This window comes from Chinchilla lanigera, unplaced genomic scaffold, assembly GCF_000276665.1.
Source record: "Chinchilla lanigera isolate Chin_1 unplaced genomic scaffold, ChiLan1.0 scaffold00018, whole genome shotgun sequence".
NCBI classification, from domain to species: Eukaryota; Metazoa; Chordata; class Mammalia; order Rodentia; family Chinchillidae; genus Chinchilla; species Chinchilla lanigera.
In genome coordinates, this window is record NW_004955419.1 from 13362829 (window position 1) to 13383092 (window position 20264).

Consider the following 20264-nt stretch of genomic DNA (forward strand, 5'->3'; position numbering starts at 1 on the left):
AGGTCTTGTGCCAGAGCACAGAGCAGCTGCCAGGCCACAGAGAGGGATAGTTCTGATGGTGGGGACCCCTCTATCTGCCCCTTGAGGAGGAGGGTGGACCCTATTTTTCTTTGCATCCCCACTTGGCCCCTGGAGGGCTCAGCTCCACCCCCTGTAAGGGTAATGACAGGCCACCGGCCACAGCATCACAAGTGACAACCACCACCAACCACAGCATCACAGAGAGCCCCTCTGAGCATTCCAAGGGCTCTGGCCCCTGTCCGGTCCCAACCTCTCCACCATCGCTTCTCTGCCCACTACGGGAGGCCCAGAGCAGGGCTGCCGGTGCTTCCAAGTCCAGGCAGAACCTGCGGGGCAGCAGCAGAGAGCCTGAGCCAAGCAACGGGGCCAGGCCTTCCAGGAAGATGCCACAGCTCTGCACCCCTACACTGGGACACCGGGCCTATCACACCGCCTCTCAGAGCCTCAGTTTCCCCTTCTGAAAAGTGAGACAGCTGGAATCAACAACTTTCCAACCAGGTGAAGATTTTAGGAATTCTGCTTTTACAATATAGCACTAACTAGTGAACTTAAGGGGCTGCCTCAAACAGCTACCGTGGTCGGAGGCCTTGGGGACAAACCCTCTAAGTCAGTCCTGGCTCCACTGTCTGGTTGCTGTGAAATCCTGGGCAAGTTACTTAATCTTCCTACACCTGGCTTTGCTTTACACCCTGTAGATGCCCAAACAAGGGAAAAACAATCCCCTACCATAGTGGGGAGGCAGAGAATAAGCTGGTGGGCTGGAAGTCATCACTGAACCCTTCTTGGGCCGCACCTGTGGTGGCCTGCCCCCACCCCACTGTCCTTCAGCCTTGTGTGTGCATGAACAAAAGGGACAGAGCCAGGCCACAGCAAGACGACATGGAGACCCAGGACCCCCGCCCAGCCAGGGCACAGACACTGACATCCTGGACAGAAGCCGGGGACACAGAAGTGCACAGGGGCAGCGGGGACCCAGCCAGGATAGCCCTGGAGCCGTGGCCGGCAGCAGCCACTCTGTACCGTGCTGGGGCAGGACCCGCAGCCACACGCAGAGCAGAGCAGAGCAGAGCAGAGAGAAGTGGACAGTGCTGGACCCGGCCAGGCGCACAGGGCAGTGCGGCCAGCGGGAAGCAGGTTCACCCATAGAGTCTGCGTAATAGACACGGAAAATCTTTACCGGCCTACCCATCTTGCCCTTCTTGCCAGGAACACCAGGCAGGCCCTGTGGGGGAGAGAGGGGACAGATCAGCACCGGACTCCAGCCCCAGAGCCCCGCCAGCAGGAGGTCACAGCGGGCTTAGAATACACGATATGTAGCCAGTGGCACTGATTATGGGCCCATGAGAGGGACGACCTGGGTTTGGGGGCTGCTGGGCCCCAGTTAGAGAAATGGCTAAAGAAAGTACCTAGTGTGCCTGGTATTCAGCAGCTGCTTAAAGTCACCCTTCTCCTGCTTTCTTAAGATGCTCTATGCCCAGCTAACTGTCAAGGTCACTCTGAGTCTCAGGCTCAGGCACCCCCCCCACCCACAGGGGCTCCTCATGGACATCAAGGTTGGGCCAGAGACCACAGGCAGCTCCTGTTCCTTCCCCAGATCCCCTGATTTAGACACTCAGTTTGGAAGGACAGGGCATCCAGGGAAGCTCAGCCCCTGCCCGCTTCTAAGTCAGACCCACCAGCTTCCCCGAGAGCTGATGCCCAGTCTCTCTGTGGAGCTCACTCATCGCCATCTCCCCCCAGGTGCAGACAACACCATCCTGTCCCTGGACACCAGGTCTTCCGGTCTCCCCTGCCCCACCCCAGTCTCCTGTCACTCCAGTAAACGGACCGAGCTGCCTCAGCCAGGGATGAGCAGCCATTTTGTGCAAAGAGGCAGATAGTGACTATTTTTGGCTCTGTGGGCCATCTGGTCTCTGTCACAGCTTCTCAGCTCTGCCACAGTAGTGAGACAGCAGCCAGGAACCATAGTAAACAAATGCACGTGGCCACGCTCAATAAAACTTTATTTATAAAACAAACCACTGACTGTAGTTCACAGGGCTCTGATCCAGAATGTGAAGTTGGCCCATTTCTCATTTGCTGAAAACCCTTCCGAGACTCCCAGATAGCGTCCCTTTCCTCACCTCAGCCCCTGGGTACTGCATAACTTCACCCGTCCTGGCGCCCCTGCAGCCTCCTCTCCTCACTCACCTTCTCACTGGGGCTCTGACCATGTTAATGTTGAACTCGCCAAGTTGTCAGATGCCCCTGACTTTGCACATGCCGTTCCCTGAGCCTGGAATGAATGCACCCTGACTTGTCCCCCTTTGCAGCCCCCTACTCCTCCCAAGGGTGCCTCCTCCAGCAGGGATCCTGTGACTTCCGGGGCTGGTACCTAGCAGGTTCTGCTTTACATCAGCAGGGGCAGGCTGGCAGGGTGAGCAGCCCAAGAAGCATGCTTACCCGCTCTCCATCGGACCCTGGCAGGCCGAAGAGCCCTGGGATTCCGATGTAGCCCTAGGAGAAAGCAGATGGGGATCAGAGGGTTCCAGTGGTGAGTTGTAGCCAGCCCAGCCAGTCCCACCCATCCTGCTGCCTTCCCCATCCAGGTCCTCATCCTCGCTGGCAGCAGCGGCAGCTCCTGTGCTCCTCGACGGACGGACGACATAGGCCTTGAGGCAAGTGTATATGCCCATGGACTGCATGGTGCTGGCTTCCACGATGTAGTCCAAAGGCACATACCCTCACGCCAGGGAAGGGCACGGGCACTCGCGGACGGAGGCCCGCCCCGCACGGGGCTCCAGACCTGCGGAAGGAAGCTCGCGTCTGGGTCAGATGCTAGTGTGGTCCCAAGTCCTACCCATGCCAGGAACACTTGAGGGTGCCTGTGGCTCTTGCAGCAGCTCCTCAGAGGCCTCGAAGGTCCTGGCCATGAGGCATGGCCACCCGCTGCCCCCTGAGTACCAGAGTCATAGCAGCAGCCACCCTGACATGCAGCCATCCCGCCGGACACGTGCTGCTGCCTTAAACTCTCAAAGGACCCTGAAGCCTGGCTGTCAGCCTTCGCAGGACATATAAGGACACTGAGGCAACACAGTCAGTCAGTGGTAGGGCTGGGAGTCCTATTAGCCAGCTTAAAGCTTACCGAGGTCCTACCAATATGAAAGCCTGGCCACACCACCATGCTATGGTCCAGGTCAGGATTGCATCTTATTTCCCACTTTCCCTCCTGTTCCCTTGGTGCCCTCCATCAGACCTCCTTCCCACCCTCACGACTGCAGCACCGAACTCGGCAAAGCCACCTTGATGCACTCTCCCCTGGCCACACCCTGATGCCCAAGCCTGAGCAATCTCCCTTCCATCCAGCACCCTGTTGGCACTCCCGTTAGCGGCACCTAACACTGTCCCCCTTCTCTTATATTCCTTCCATCCAAGCTTCCCCTCCTCATTATGCTGGGCACTTCTCAAGGGTGAGGATCTAGCCCAGGGCTGGGACTACTATCTGCACTCTCTCTATTTGTGGAATGACTTAATGATGACTGTAACATAAGCTACCATTGACTGATCACACACTACGTGCCAGGCCCAGCTCACAGTCCTGTGCTTGCATTAAAACATTTATTGCATCCCTATCACACCCCCAGGGAGTTGGTATTATTGGTCAGCACCTTGTAGAAGTGAGAACATTTAGGCCCAGAGAGGTGAAGTGACTTGCCCAGAGTCACACAGACCCAATGTAGTAGAGATGACATCCAAAGTCAAGTCATCTGACTCCTGGGCCCTGGCTCCTAACCATGTACGCCACTGCCTCCCACAAGCAAGCAACCAAGGGATGGTCACAGCCATCTGTCCTTCCCTGGACAGCTAAGAGGTCTCTGAGTCTCAGCATCCAGCACGTTTATTGTTTATAATTTTAAAGGGTGACATTTACTGAGCCTTCCAAGCAAGGTCTAGGTCCCAGAATTACACGTGAGGAAATGGGCTCAGGGAGGCCCAGTGATTTCTCACAGCCAGTGACTGGTGGACAGTTCTCAGAGCCAGTCACCACAGCTCCAAAGCCTGGGCTGAGCTTTGCCTGCCTCGTGACACCAGGCAGGCAGTGACAGAGGCTGGTGGGCAGCCTGAGTGCCCCAGGCCCTGTGACCTGAAGGGGATCGGACTGTGTGGCCCTCTTTCTACATGCGGCTTCAAGATGCCACCAGCATGGCACACACCAGGCAGCCCCAAATGTCATGAGCATGTGCTGTCTTCCAGCAGCTGGAACCAGAGCTGGGATGAGAAATGTTCTCCCTGGGCTCAGATGGCCCCTTGGAGGCCACAGCTCACAGGAGCAGCTGCAGGTTCAGGACCCCAGGGCAGGCAGCTCCGCAGGCCTCCAGGTCACAAGAACATCCTGGGAATGTGCTCCCTCTTGCCTCCTTCAGCCTGGACAGGGCTAACATGTTGGCTATTCTGCCCTCTCCTTTCCCCAGGGTATTACTAGCTTTAGCTCCAGAGTGCAGGAAACATCACGCAGGACCTGCCCTGACTGAAGACAGCAGGTCTTGCTCGCCAAGTATTCCCAGGTCATGGGACAGCAGGGCCCCATCCCAGAGCCATCTTGGGCGTGCAGTAGAGGACGGGTTGAGGGGGAGGTCTGGGCCCCATCATGACCCTGGGCTCCCTATAGATGGCAGAGAGGACTCCACCAGATCAGCTCATAGTCTTCCTCCTCCACTTTTCCTCCTTCAACACACACAGGACCTTCTCTGCCTCCCCCAGCCTGTGTGGAACTCCCCCCAAGCACGACCTACTCAGAGGTACTGGATGTCAAATTCCTGGCCCGCCCCCAAGCCTCTGAGAAGTAGGAAGAAACACAACTCCTGTTGTACAGACAGGAAAACTGAGGCTGGAGGAAGTAGGGACTCCACAGCTGCCCCCTCCTCCCCACCCTGAGACAAGGAGAGAAGCCTCTGAGGGTACCACGACAGGCACTTCAGACGGTCTCCACTTTGGTCCCATGGTCACAAGAGATGAACAGGGACACAGCAAGAACATGCCTTATTGGTGGCAGCTGGGCGTGGCCAAATCCCAGCAGAGCCCAGGCCACCCAGACCGTCTGACCGTAGGACCTCACCCAGCCTGCCCCTGGTCTGACTCTCTGGTGAGCCCCAGGCGAGAAGGCCTTGGTTCCAGCCCGACAGCCTTGACCTCTTATGTCCATTGTGGGGACAGGCAATGCCCACCCAGGATTCCATCTGTGTGGCACTGGCTGAGGACCACTTACCCGGCTGCCTTTAGGGCCAGGGTCTCCTACAGGTCCAGGTAACCCCTGAAACACAAAAGACAGGGGCAAGGACATATGGAGACTTCCTCCCCACTGCCAACATCACAGGCAAATCCTACTCCAGTCTCAGCTGCCCGTCTGGGGTGGGTTAGACGGAAGGTCCTCGGCCTGAGCCCACAGAGCCTCCGGGAGGGGAAGACCCTCTGGGGCTCCTCCCTGGAACCTAAATTCCTTGAACTGAGGACCTAGCCCTGGTGCTTGCAAAGAGGGGCTTTGGTGCCTGGGTGTGGCCACCCGGACAGCCCGTCCTTAGCCTGCAGCCCCCCTCTGCCTGGGGTACCCGCGGTCATCTCTGCCGTGGCCAGAGCTTGCAGAAGCCATATACTGCACCTGCCTGCCAGGGTAACCTTTGGCCCCTGGGCTGCCCTCGGGTCCCGGCTGCCCCTGCAAAGGAACAGAGAGAACTGGGATTACAAGAAAGGAGGGGGAGGGGAGGGGAGAGGAGGGAAGCGAGAGGGGAGAGGCAGTACCCAGCTCTGGGTCTGGGGTGGTAGGGGCCTGGGGATGACAAAGCACAAGGAAAAGGGTAGGAATGTGAGACAGGGGCCCCCAAGCCCACTCCTCTCCAAAACCAGTCAGACCAGCTCTGAAGGACAGCACCTCTGCTTACAGCCAGAATCAGAGAGCTCTGGGGGGCCTGGTGGGCTTGGGCTCTGGCAGGGCTGCTATTGACTTGGGCCGGGTAGCCAAATTCCTGCAAACCCCATGCGTGCTCATGGATAATGTCCCTAACATTGCAGGGAACAGGCCAGCTATTCATGGCTCCAACTGGAGTAGGGTAGCTCCTGCCATCTCCAGGCCAGCGTGGACTCCTTCAGGGCAGCGCGGCTGGGTAAGCTGTAGGGAGGGCTGAGCAGGGAGCCCCCTGTGGGCTGGGAGGCAGAGGCAGGAGCACCTAGCCGGGGCAGGTCCAGGGAAGAGGCAGGGGTGGGAGGAGGGGGAGTGCAGAGCAAGCGAGGGCCTCACCTGTTCTCCGGGGTGCCCTGCAGGTCCAGGGTAGCCCTTGTGTCCCTGTGGGGTGGGGGTGGGGGAGAGCCTACGTCAGGCAGGGAAGACACACAATGGCAGGGCCTGCTCCCTGTCTGCCTGTTCAGCTGCCACATCAGGGGTGCAGGATGTGCTCAGAAAACACCACCCAAGAAGATGCAGCGACTAAGGGAGGGTTGGAGGATGCTTATGCCTCCTCTCTGCTCCCACGGGTCTTAGACCAGATGTGTGTGTCTGCAGGTGTCTGTGAGCTCAATAGGACAGAGTCACTGGGGTCCAGGCACGCTGCACCCCAGCAGCTCCTTCAGGATCCATGGAAGGGAGAGTCTGTCAGTGGACAGTGGTCAGAGATTGGAGGAGGACCCCAGGTGGGACACGCTCAGCCACCATGTGCGGGAGAGGCCGCCGTGTTGAGACTGTCCCTTCTCCTAAGCCCTAGTCAGAAAAGATGTCATACAGACCAGCCGAAGACAAACAAGAATTGCTGCCCCCCTTCCTCCCACTGTCCCCACCCTGCTCCAGGGATGAAGAGGACACCGACACCCAAATGCGTGATTGAGGTGACACCCCAGGACCAACTTTGACCCTCTAACCCAATGGCCCGGCTATCAAATGGAGTCTATAGGGCAGGAGAGTCGAGATAGTTGTGTGCTTTCAGGTGGCACGAGGACAAGCGTCTGAGCCACTTCACAAGAATCAGGAGGTCAGCGGAGGAAGCCTAGACTCCACCCCCGCCAGCTTGAGGCTGCAGTGAAAACGAGGTGGACAGGGGTTTCCCTGGCAGCGTGACCCCCCTCCCCCGGGAGCCCTGAGCCAGGTTGAGACACAGTCCCTGACAATCCCTGACTCAAGGTGCAGCTCTGGATGGGCCACTGCCCTACTCTGGGGTCACACATGGGGACCTTAGAGCTCCAAGCCCTCTTCACCTCTGATTTGGGATGCCAGAGCTTTAAGAACACCAGTGTACGAAACACACACCAGAGTCAAGAGCAAGACTAGAATACGCGTGGGAATGCACACCCCCTCATGACACATACATTCCACACAGGCGCCCCTGAAGGCCCCCTCTGTGTATGGCTTCTCAATGGGGACCACACGGGAGTGTGCGACCTTAGCCCTACAAAGTCACATGGGGTTGGGGTGAGGGGTGGGGCATCTCCATTTCAAAGGGGAAAGAGTCCAGGGCAGACAGCCTCCCTAGCAGCCTCTCCTCTCCCAGACACCCCCAGGCACACACAGGCACACGCACACGCACACAACACGGCCACCTCCCCACCTCCCAGGAACTGGCACTGCTGATTATAAACAGTAGACTCGTCTGATCCAAGAGGTCTGAGGAGTTTACAAGCATTCCTTTTGCACCTCCTCACAAATCGCGATTGCATTTCCCATCCAATCGCCTGAGGAGTAGTGGGTGGGGCGTGAACTCTTTCCCAATAAGCAAAAAGGCACTGGGCTCAGCCAGGGAGTGGACCAGATCTCTGTTTCAGACGGATCTGGATTCCAGTGCTGGTCTGCCTACTGGCCAGCTGTGTGGCAGGGAGCCACCTCTTCACCTCCTGGTAAGACGAGCATAGGAGGGTTGCTCCATGGATTGTCCCCTCTGTGCTTAAAGCACTTAATCACAGTATCTGGCCCTGAATTCAAGACCCTGCAGAAGGGGCTGGGGATTTAGCTCAGCGGCAAAGCGCCTGCCTGGCAAGCACAAGGTCATGAGTTCGGTTCAGAGAAAAACTAAAAAAAAAAAAAAAGACCCTGCAGAAACTAGCTGCGGTTACTGCCATGGTCTTCCTTTTTCTTTCATTCCACATTTGATGAGTTTGCACAGGAAGAATAAGACAGGCAGCACCCTTTGCCTTAATGGGGTTTGCATTCTTATTCGGGAGCTATAAAAACAAAATAAGTATAAAAGATAATGCCAGGCGGGGGCGGGGGCAGGTGCAGATTGTGTAAGGGGCCTGGGGTTTCAGTTTTGCAAGAAGAACTCTGGAGACCTGTCGCACAACAGTGAGTGTACTTAACACTTCTAAACTCCATTTAAAATGTATAAAATGTATATATATTTTTGCCATCATAAAAATAAAACTAAGATAAAAGATCTAATGTCTATTAGTGACCAGAGCTACAGAAAAAAGCAAAGTTAGGGGGCTGAGTGGCCATACTGGGAAGCGGGGGGGGGGGGGGCAGTGACTGCAAGGAAGATGGCCAGGAAAGATTGCCTTGAGCAGATGAGTGAGGTACAGAGGGGACACCAGCCTTGGGGAAAGGCATTCTGGGTAGAGGAAACAGCAAGTGCAAAGGCCCTGAGGCTGGAATGTTCTCAGTGGGCTCAAGGAAGCACAAGGAGGTCTACGCACCTGGAACAGAGCAAATGAGGGTGGTCAGAGGAGCAGGATACCAGGGCACCCATGATGGGAGGCCCAGGAGGGTTCTGGGCAGGGACACAGCATGACATGGGGCAAATGGTCATCCCTATTGCTGTTTTCCACCCTCTTCTAGAGACGCGCTGAGCCAAGCTGTACACTCTTGGCCGTGGGACTTGGTGTGGCCAAGTCTGCCATCCTCCATGCCTTCAGGATGCTGCTTACGGACTAACAGAGGCAAGGACCCCGAGAGAAGCAGAAAAGGCACGTCCAGCAGCCCCAGCCATCACCAGCTCCTGCGGCTTCCTCTGCAACCACCAGGCAACCTGCCCAAAACCAACTCTTTAGTGCCTCCTCCCTGAAAGGAAGGGGAGGCATCTACGTGACGTCCTGACGGAACACGTGGCCACCAGGCAATGCACAATAGTAGCGGCAAAACCATAGACAATCAGCTCACCAACTCTCCCATCACTTCGCAGAGGCAGGAACTACCGTGCATGTTTAGCAGCTCAGGAAACCGAGGCTTGGAGAGGGAAACAGACTTTCCTGAAGCCACACAGCTTTCTAAGGACAGCACCAAGATTGTGGCTCAGTCCCCACATCCTTCAGCACCAAATCGCTGAGGGCCGAGCCCCGCCTGGAAGAGCCATGGGGCCACCCAGGGGAAGATCTCCTTAGAGATGCACCTCCCAGGGACAGAAGCTCTCAGGTCACTGCAGTATACGTGGGGCAGAGGTCAGTCATGAAGCCCTGTGATACGCAAGTTGGAAGTGACCTAACACATTTTGCTAGGTTCCTTGTCCATTGGGCAAATAAAGAAACAGAGGCTCGGAGAGGGAATGGGGTTTGGCTCAAAGTTATTTAGGAAGCTATGTCTAGACTGGTCCCCGGGATGCTCAGCCCCTGGGTGGGCTTAGTCAGAAGCCCATGATCCAAGGGGCTTGAATGTGGTTAGGAACCCCGCATTTCTTCTGGTTTCCAGGAGGCAGCGCAGACCGAGGGCAGTCAAGGTGAGAGGTGACAGTGTGAAGGTGCTGTGTTCCCAGAAGCACCCCGCAGTGTTTACCAAGCTGGGTCAACAGACAGCTTTAAATGACAGGGCCCCAGGCTCAGTGGGGGGGCACGCCATCATCTTCTCCAGGGCCCCAGCAATTATGGGGCAGCACTGACTGCAAGGTGGAACCAGGGGCAGTGATTTCCCAGTGGTGCTAGGTGCCCTCTGGGCACAAGGGGATGGGCAGTGTTGCAGGGGAGCTCCGGGGACCACAGTGTCTGCACTGGGCTGCTGGCTGCTCAGCCAGCGGGTCTCCGCAGGACCATGTTTATAATACAGCTCGGTCTCTATTTTGGTTTGAGAGCCAGATTAATCATTGCTTACAATGCACAGGGAGAAACCAGACATCACCTCACTGTTGCTGTAGACAGGCTCCCCAGCTGGCAGGGATGCTATCTGGGCTTTGGGCAGAGTGGGAGGGGGTCCTGTCTTTGCCTGAGGGTCCGGACACTAACATGGGCTCACAGCTCAACTACTCACCCAGGCTCCAGCTCACCTGGTGCAAGGTCTCGGCTTTCCTTGAGCAAAATGGAACTTGCCAGTCTTGCTTAGTGCTCAGGAGCCTTCCCACCAAACCTGCCTGCCACCCCGGCCACCCACAGCCACCCTGCACAGTTAGCAGGGAAGGGGGTCAAAGAGTAAGAAACACACCAGGCCGAGAGTGACTTGTCCCAAGGTACTGCACATGACCCTGCACCTCTCTGGGGCTCGGTTTCCAGAGCTGGCCTCTCCAAGCATCCTGTTGGCTTGGAAGCCGCAGGATTCTGAAATCTGTGGCAAGTCTAGAACAGTTCGAGAAGGCACAGCCACACATCAGGTATAACACACTTATGTATGTGTGGCTCATTCGTACATGCAGCTGCTCATTTATGCAGCAAACATCTGCTAGGGCCCAGCAGTGACAGAGGGATAACTGAGATACCCCTGCCGCTGCCTTCCAGAAACAGGTGTGGGCACGAAGCAGAATTAATGCAGTAAAGGAAGTGAAGAGCCCAAGGCCGGGAGGTGCAGATGCACCCAGAGAGGCAGCACTGTCAACTGACGCTGGGAGGGCCAGGGGTGGGGCAGGAAAGATGGATGGGAGAGGAGCCACCGAAGCCCAGAGCTGCTCGGCAGCAGGAGAGCCTGGAGGAAGCTCTTTTTGGGGACTCTGCCTCCCTCAGGAAGTAGTGGCAGGTCCAAAGAAGGCAGGGACCCTCCCAGGCAGCCACATCCTCCCCAAATACTCCCAGGTGAACCCTTGCATGTAATCCTAGCTTCCCATGGACAGTGGCCAACTCAGGCAGCACAGGAGACCTAATAAGCCACAGGGGGAGCAGGGAAGTCAGGCTGGAAAGAGGGCACATGGGCCTCAACTGAAGTACAGATCTTGCTCCATTAGTCATGTCTACCCGGGGCAACACTTTAAGACTGAGGTCACCTGGGATTTGGCATGAAAGATCCACTGGTGATGTCTGCCAGAGGCAGGACAAGAGGGGTGGGAGGCCAAGCCCTGCATGGAGACAGATCAGCATGCAGTTCTGTCCTCCAGTGCTCACTCCAATAGGAGAAACGGGCTGAAGACACCAGTGAGTCACACACAACCATGACTGGATAAGAGGCTAAGACAGGACAGCATCTCATTTAACCCCATCCACTCATGAAGCAAGTAAGGCCAAAGAGGGACAGAACTGGGACCCCCTTCAGGTCCATCTGAGCCAAACCTCCAGTGGGAGATTCTTGCTCACTTGATGGGACCTCTCTGGGCTGAGAAGCTCTTCCTGTCAGCCTTGTGGTAAGAAGAAGGGACTGAGGGTTGGAAGACCTGGGCTCAAATCCCACGCTTGCTGCTTGGTGCCTGGAGAGCAACGAGGAAGTGGACCCACCTCTCAATCCCCCACATCCCTTCTTCCCGGGGCTCCCACACAGGTGATGCAGCAAAGCCAAGCTGGGGAGCCAGAAGGATGCTTCTCCCTGCTCAGGGAGCTGGCTCCTCTCGGCTGGGGGCTGCCAGCCTCTCCTGACCCCAGGCAAGAGCTAGTTCAAGTCTACTTCTCCATCCCCCGCTCCCCTGTGAGACTCCCGCAGGGGGCATGGCCACTTGGTGAGGCAAGGCTGAAAGGAGCCTCTTCCACTCACACCTCATCCGTCAGAAAGCACTAGAGCCCAGAGCGGGGGACGGGGAGAGGGGACGTGTCTGAGCCAGGACAGACCATGCCACGCTTCCTGTGCTTTCTGTCTGGGACTGGCCTGGGACGTGAAGTGTGGCCTACTCTGGCCATGGAAGGTGGAGGACAAGGCAGTGGGCGTGGGACGTGGGCCTCCAAGTCCTGCTGTGCTGTGGGGGCCTCGAGGCCAGGCCAGGATGGGGCCAGGAGAAACCACAGGTGTCCACATGAGAACCAGACAGCCCAGAGAGAGCAGCGGCAGCCACAGCTGGGAGCCAGGCCGGAAGCGCAAGATGGCCCTGGGCTCAACAGTGAGAGTTTCCTGCAAAAGGTGAAGGAACTCAGGCCTGTATGACTCCCCAGCTTCCTGAACACCTCTTGTGCAACCCCGTGCCAGGCTCAGAAGAGACAGCGATGGACCCATGTGTGGGCCCTAGTTGTCCAGTGAGACCCAGGACTGACAACAACCGAGCGGAGCTCAGCCAAGAGTCCCTGAGCAGGTGGAGCTGACAGCCTGGAGATGGGGTGTTCTGGAGGGCTTCCTGGGGGAGGGCCAACTGGAACAGGGTCTTGAAGGGTGGGAGACAATCCTGAAGAAGCCAGAGGAAGGAGTGAGAGACCCAGTCTAGGAAAGTGGCAGACCTTCCCCTGACTGAGCGCTTAGGAGTGTGACCTCCAGCAGGGCTAAAGAGGGGAGGGGGCTGGGTCGCACAGCAGCAACAGCAACACAGAGAGGCCACTGCCTTGAGTGACTCTTTGCCCTCCAGCGCAGCCCCTGGGGCGGGTATCAGACTCAGAAGGGTGACTGACGGGCCCAATGTCGTGAAGATAGCAGCAGAATGCAAGACCAACTGACCAGGGAGCCCCCTCCCTCAGGCCCTCCAGGCCTGGCTTCTGGGTCATGCAGCCCCAGCCCGGTCCCTCCGGCTCTGTGGACAGAGTTCTTTATCTCCTCCAGTGCCCTGGAGGGAAGGAGTACTGTACTTCCTTGGGAGGAAGTACAGTAAATTGGGCACCTTCTTGTCACACCTCATTAACCACAGTGGGAACAAACTCCACATCAAGGTGCCCCCTTCTCCGGGCAAGCGCAGCCCTCCAAAACCTCGCACATTTCCCACCAATTCTCTGGTGCCCAGGGGAACCAGGCAGGGGCGAGGGAGAGCTGGGGGCCCAAAGTGCTCCAGCCCGAGACGCAGTGTCCCAGTGAACCCAGAAGTCGAGGATAGGCACTAGCAACAATGCATACCTTTCTTCCTGGAGGTCCTGGATTCCCGGAGAGCCCAGGCAGGCCCATGTCACCCTGCAAGACACAGACAAGGCGGGTGAGATGGAGACACGGGTTAAATCCTAAGTGTGACTGCTGATGGCTGGGTGTCTCCAACTCCTCATGGGGGTTCAGGGAGCCTCAGAGTGGATTCCAGGGGGTGATCGAGCAGAGGAGGGGAGCAGAAGGGTGAGCAGGGTACCCAGCCCCAACTCACTAGCTCTGCTGGATCTACTTTATGTACCGGGCCTCCGGGCAGAAGAGTTTGGAGCATGGGCTCTGACGCTAAGACTGTGGCGTAAAGCCACACCCAGGAGATGTATGCCTGTCCACCTGTACCAATCAGCTTTCCCCTGCGTCCCTGAGGCACCTCCCATGGCTGGGCATGGTGCTCACCAAGCACGTCAACAACCACCACCAGACCTGGGAGCAGGCCACATAGGAGTAGGAGCAAAGCCTAAGTCCCTGCATGTAATTCCATTCTACCACTTACTGGCTGTGCGGGTTCCAGAGAGTCTTCTTTCACATCGGGGGCTCTGCTTCCCATCCACAAGCTCAGCCCATGGGTCCTGGCTTATAAGGTTAGGGGAAGGACCCAGTTGGGAGTATAATGTGGACACTGTCCTGGACCCAGGGCACCCAAGATGTGTTTGCAAAGTGAAAAAGGTCTGCAGTGAGGATGTGAAGCAGTGACCCACCCATTAGGAGGAATAGCCACTCCCGTGCGCCCCAGCACAGCGGGCTGGCTTGAGGCAGTGCTCCGGCTTTCCAAGTGGCTCTTGGAACACATCCAGAAGGAAGACAGACAGCCATGAGCATTCTTTTAGGTTATATGTGTGTGAGGCCCAAGATGACCTGCTGAGAGCTCAGGCCCCTCTTCCCCTGCCCTCCCTCCAGGCCCCCTCAGCTCCGGAGGGTGCTTTGGGGATGGAGGGAGTTCCGCGGCCCAAGTGTCTCCTCTGCAGGCAAACTTTCTAGTCGCATAGCACTCGGGATTCGGGACCCAGGGTGGGTTGGGGTCTGTTAGAAAGCTTCCTGGACAAGGGCTGCCAAGAAGCTTCTGGATGCCAGGGTCACCTAGCAGAAAGCCAAGCAGGCAACAGCTCACTTGCCACCATGTGTCCAAAGGCAAACCATGCCCTGTTTTCTTGGTTGCACCCCAGGATGAAAGCACCAGCAATGGCCCAGGCTCAGTGTTGGGAAAGCCCAAAAGATTTCCGATAAAAACCGGCCGCCACGCCCCTCCCAAACCTGTCCTCCTCCTGCCTGTCGAGCACGGCCACAGCAAGGTCAGCTCCCCGCAGGGTGGCGGGGTCACCACGGTCTACCTCCCCCTTCCCTCAACACTAGAGTCCGTGGAACCTACCTTTGCCCCATCGTGGGCCTGTCCTGGTGAGAGCCCCAGGTCCCCTTTCTGTCCCTGAAACAAAAACAATTCCACTTTGGCTACCAAGTCACCTGGAGAGGACGTCTCCCCACAGACTCTGCTCAAAGCTCTGCGCCCCTGGGTCAGTGCCTTCCCATCCATCCTCCCACTCACAGCCCCCAGGGTGTTTTCTCTGATTCCATTACACACCTGCACTCAACACCTGCCATAGCTCCCCAGTGACTGCAAAGTCCAAGCTCCTCCTTTTAGTGACCCGAGTCCCATGGTCTGGCCCCAGCCATCTGGTCCAAATCTTGCTCTCCTGCCACCAGCCAAGCCCACAGAGAGGGGCCCTGGGCTGTATCACCAGAGCATAGCACACTTCTCAGTCATGGCCTGCACAGTCTGAGCACAGACCCTGCTAAGCTGCAGCCCATCTACACAGCCGGTCCCCAACCATCAGCCAGCTCTGCAAGATACAGCTGAATGTACCCTTCCCAGCCAACTACACAGGTCTGGGCCATCATGCAGGTGACCAGTCTGCCTGTGCATGCTTCCGGGACTGTCCCCCGCCCATCTCCTGGAGCTCCAAGGGGGTTTCTGAGCAATGAGGCATGCTGGTTCTTTTCCATTCTCCAGAGAGCTCATGCTCATCTCCTTGCCCTCTAATCACCCAAGGCACTGCGCCGACAGCCGCTTAACATCTTCACCACCCTTCCTTCCCAGAACAGCTGGAGGAAGTGGGCAAGGGAAGTGTGACTACCCTATAACACATCCGGGGAATGCAGGCCCGAAGAAGGAACTGTGGGAGGTCCCAGGGCATGGGCACTGGCAGAACGGAGACTAGCACCCTGTGACACCAGACCTGTGTTCTAGGCTGTCCTGGAAGCAGATGAGTTACAAGAGTGAACTGGGGAGAAACTGACAGGAAGTCAGTCCCAGGTGGGAGGAGGCAAGCTCTCTTCAAGCCCAGCATACAGGACAGTCCCTGTCACAAGGATCCTGACCCCTGAGAGCCTGGAGCACAGGAAAAAGGCCCCCAGAGTTCACCAGCTGTGTTTCTCACAGGGACCAACGTGAGGCTTCTAGGCTTCCCCCTGTATGCCATCAAACCCCATTCATTCCTCAGGAAGCAGAGCTCTGGGAAGTCCTCCGCCCTGACGTCACTTTCTTAGAGCTCCGAATCCCTGTCCCCTCTCTCCTCATGCCAGTTTCTTCCCATCCTTTCCTCAGTTGAGCCCAGAGTCCTAGGGTGCAGCCCTGGGCCTGCCATGGACTCACAGAGAGGCCTCGGGCAGTACACTCCTATCTCTGAGCTTGGTTTCCTCCCTTTAATATGGGATATGCACTTGTGCGCATGCGCACATGCCACACACACACACACACACACACACACACACACACACACACACACAGAGTCTTTCCAGGGTTGCCAGGCAAGAGGCCAGTGGGATAATGGCCATGACACAGGGGAAGGGTGGCTTGGCCAACTTTAATTAATTCCTATTTGAGTATTTTCTTCATCAGAACTCAGACCTTCCAAATCCTGACTCAGTCACTCTTTGTGAAAAATTGGTGCACGGGAAAGAGCCTCCCGGAGGGAAAGGGATGGCCTCTCGATGCTCCCCCACTACATGCAGACACTGCTGGGCACTCTCTGTGCTCTGACTCGCTTGCTCCAGCAAAGGACAAGGGTCCCCTGGGGTTCAGAGCAGCTGGGCACAGCCTGAGCTAATCCAGCAGGTGAGAGGCTGGGTTCCCGATCTGCACATCGGAAGACCGGATGTTTCCCCCACACTCCTCCCGCTCCCCAGCCACCTGCCCCAGGTCAAAGGCCAGCTCTACCTGGGCGCCTTCTGGTCACCTCTGCAGAACCCACCCCCGATCTACCTGGCACTGCAGTGGCCCTCACGGACACTCTCCACCCTCGCCGCTCACAAACCCAGCTCCACACCTTTTATGTCCATGGTACAAGGCCAGGGCCAGGACTAGTGAGGATTCTCATGGCCAAAAAAGGATGGAGCTGCTCCTCGCCCGCCCTGGCCCACCTCACTCTGCAGCCAACGGAGAAGCTGGCACAGAAAGCATGCAGGGTTGGGTCTTCATGCACCCTATTCTGTCATTTGATGACAGAGGGGAAACTGAGACGCAGAGGGGTGACAGATTTACTCCCTGGCCCAAGGTCCTTAGCTGGGGCATTTATTCCTTTATGGATTTCTCTCTGTATCCTCAGCAGCCTGCACAGTGTTTGGGATGCAGTCACTTCCCGAGGACACTAAGGAGGACAGATACTCATGGATCATCTACTGCAAGCCAACTCCTCTGAAGAACACAGAGAGTGCCAGGGAGAAATAACCACAGCTGCTGCCCCTGAGGAACTGTGGCAGGGGAGCCAGCCAAGCCAGGAAGGACAATATCACTAGCATTCATCACACGCATTTCTAACCCCTGCATGCATATTAATCCATTTACTCCTCCAAATCTACAAAACACCAACTGTCACTTTCCCCATTGTACAGGAGAGGAAACTGAGGCAGAGCAAAGCTATGAAGCATAACCAAACAATAAGGTGAGTGTTTAAATTTTTAAATATCGGTGACAGTAAGACACATTGTCGTTAACCATCAAGGCACTCCTCCTTGCTTGGAACATACTTAGCCCATCGCCCTGGCCACATTTTGAAGCAGTTCTAGAAGTCCTCTTTCACGAGTATCTTGGCCGTGCTATCGTAGCTGCCTGTGTCTTACATAGATTTAAAATGTTTACAGTAGCACTCAGCAGCAGCACTTACCATTTTTTAAATCACTCCTCAAAGATACTGGTGAAAGAGGGTTTCCAGAACTGCTTCAGAAAATGGCCAGAGAAATGGGAGGAGTGTGTTCAATCAAAGCAAGAGGGAGTATTTTGAGGCAGATTCATGGCAAGGTGACCTTGAGCAAGCCACTTATGCAGGGAATGGTAGATTCTGCCTGGACTAGACAGCAGGCCCTTACGGGACTGGAAGACTATAGGAAGACAGGGTCTAAACCTTATGTGCCAAGAGCGTTGTGGGAACGGGAACTGTGCTCAGCATATCTCCTGCTGGTAGGGCTGGGACATGACACATGAGAGGGCTCTAGGGGGACAGAGTCCAAGGAGAGACTGAGACGGAGGAGGAATACATCACGAAGGAGTAGGAGATCCTGGACTGGAAGCTCCTGTATAAGCTATCTCTGATCTCAAGTACCTGGCACAGGGCCTGGCCAGGAAAAGGCATCACAGAATAGCTCATGAATGAGCAAATGAGTGAATGTGCCCTCAGGAGACAGCAGTAGGGGATTGGGTCAGATCTGGCCTCATCCTGGGACTTCCTCTGAAGATTTCCACTACTGCTACTACTGTTTCATGGGATTAGAAGTGCTGGCCAATGTCCTAAGACAAGAAAAACAAATAAGAACAACTAACATTTGAGAAAAAGGAGACAAAAGTATGTCCTTTGCAAACCATATGAATGCTTGTCTAGAATATTCAGAAGTTACTGAAATACTAGTAGAGCTAATAAAATACCTCAGTGAAGGGGATAGTCATAGATTAAACAAAAAAAGTACAAAAATGCAAAAACCAAGAGTTTTCTTCAATGGCTAAGAGCCAGTTAGAAAATACAATAGGGAAGACTACTCCAATCATAACAGCAACAAAAACAAAAAGTTTCTAAGTATAAATTTGAAAAGAAATGTGCAGGGATTATGCAATAAAAACTATAAAAGTTTACCAAAAGATGTTTTTAAAACCCAAGCAAATGGGAAAACATTTCGTGTGTGTACATAGGAAAGCTTAATATTTTAAAGATGTTAGTTCTTCATAAATTAATATACACATTTCATACAATTCCAATAAACATCCTTTTTTAAGGAAATTAAGGTGGCCACAAAGTTTGCTGAACGGAGAAAACTGCTGGAAATATATTTTAAAAGAGGAGAGAAGAGACACATAGTGCAGTAAATGTCATATAAAATAGTATTTTACTAATACTAATGCTAATGCTTACTAAGTACAAATAAACAAACAAAGCAATGAAATAGACCCTACAACAATCAATGTAAGAAATCTTGTTTAATAAATGGTTAGATAATGTTGGAGGCCTACTTTGTATTCTACCCCTCCCCATTAAGATGACTTCTAGATGGTTTAAAAATTTTAATAGTACAAATGACATTATGAAATTACTAGGAATAAAAGTGACTACCTCTCTGATCTTAAGATGGAAAAGACACTTCCAAGTATAAAGACAAAACAGGGCTTGGGGTGTAGCTCAGTAGTAGAGCACATGCTTAGCATGCGCAAGGCCCTGGGTTCAATTCCCAGCACAAGGAATCGAGGGAGGAAGGAGGGAGGGAAGAAAAAGAAATCATAAATTTTACTTATTGGCAAAGCCCTCTCCAAATTAGATGACATAGCATAAATGCCTAGTAAGTTAGCTATTAGTGTTAGTATTTTTTATTAGCAGCAGCACATGTTTGCAGTTCATAACATTTACATTCCTTGTCGGGAGTGGACACATGTACATAGCACACCTTAACATTTTAATTCCTTTTTATTTGGTCCCCTTTCCTTCTTTAAACAGACAAACAAACAAACTTGCATTTGTAAAAATCATTATAAAAGCCCTTTACAGGCTAACAACACATTGGCAAATATTTGCAACATACATGAAGTTTAATATAGAAATATAAACAATTTTCACAAGTCGCTAGAAAACACCACCATCCCAACCTCCAAAATCAACCAACTCACAAATGACAAAGAGCATGTAAAAGTGAACATAAGAAAAAATTCCATCTCATGGATGAGCAGAGAGTGAGGTGAATAGTGAATTCGCCTGTCTATGTCTGTCTGTCTATCCATCTGTCATGGTGCTGGGAAATGAACCCAGGGTCTTAACACTGAACTACATCCTCAACTCTTTTTTTTTTTTTTTTTTTTGAGACAGGGTTTCACTAAGTTGCCAGGCTGGGCTCAGACTTGCAGCCCTCGTGCCTCCGCTGCCCAGCACTCTGGGATTACAAGCATGTGCCGCCATGCCTGGCCAGAAATAGAACTCCTACCTTGCTTCCTTTCTCTCTCTTTCTTTTCTTTCTTTCTTTCCTTCTCTCTCTCTCTCTCTCTCTCTCTCTCTCTCTCTCTCTCTCTCTCGCTACAGTGCTATGGATTGAACCCAGGGCCTTGCACATTTCCGACAGTGCTCTACCACTGAGCTACATCCCAAGACCTTTTTATTTTTTATTTTTTTATTTTTTTTGGTTTTTCTCTGGTACCGGGAACCGAACTCACGACCTTGCGCTTGCCAGGCAGGCGCTTTTGCCACAGAGCTAAATCCCCAGCCCCGTAAGACCTTTTTAAAATTTTATTTTGAGGCAAGATCTCACTAAATTGCCCAGGCTGGGTTTGAACCTGCAATCCTGCTTGAGCCTCCCCAAGTGCTGGGCTATAGGATGCACCTCCGCGCCCAGCTTGAATTTCTCTACTGCTAACAGCAGCATGAAATGACTCACTCTTTCCAGAAGGCAGATATTAGTACAATAATAGCAGATATTCACACTGCTTTTATGTTCAAGGCATGTGATATATTATCCATACGTTTCCATGTATATTCATATACATATATATCTTGGCATATATAAGTACACATATACACACTTTTATCCTCGGAGCAATCCTAAGGCGTGAACTGTTGCTGTGCCCATTCTACAGAAGTGGAAACTGAGATCTTAAACTAAG

At 54.3% G+C, this 20264-nt stretch overlaps 1 protein-coding gene across 2 annotated transcripts in view; it reads right to left on the bottom strand.

Annotated features, from left to right (window-relative positions):
- The window catches only part of Col27a1 (collagen, type XXVII, alpha 1), a 122113-nt gene that overhangs the window by 73823 nt on the left and 28026 nt on the right, over nucleotides 1-20264 (bottom strand). Inside the window, exons 6-12 of one of the 2 annotated variants that reach the window (XM_005382644.2) lie at nucleotides 14508-14561; nucleotides 13124-13177; nucleotides 6293-6337; nucleotides 5657-5710; nucleotides 5267-5311; nucleotides 2464-2517; nucleotides 1199-1243 (exon numbers count right to left, since the gene is read on the bottom strand). In XM_005382644.2, the coding sequence (XP_005382701.1) occupies nucleotides 1199-1243; nucleotides 2464-2517; nucleotides 5267-5311; nucleotides 5657-5710; nucleotides 6293-6337; nucleotides 13124-13177; nucleotides 14508-14561 (351 nt within the window). The remainder of the gene's footprint in view (nucleotides 1-1198; nucleotides 1244-2463; nucleotides 2518-5266; nucleotides 5312-5656; nucleotides 5711-6292; nucleotides 6338-13123; nucleotides 13178-14507; nucleotides 14562-20264) is intronic. The other variant, XM_013513271.1, reaches the window with a different exon arrangement.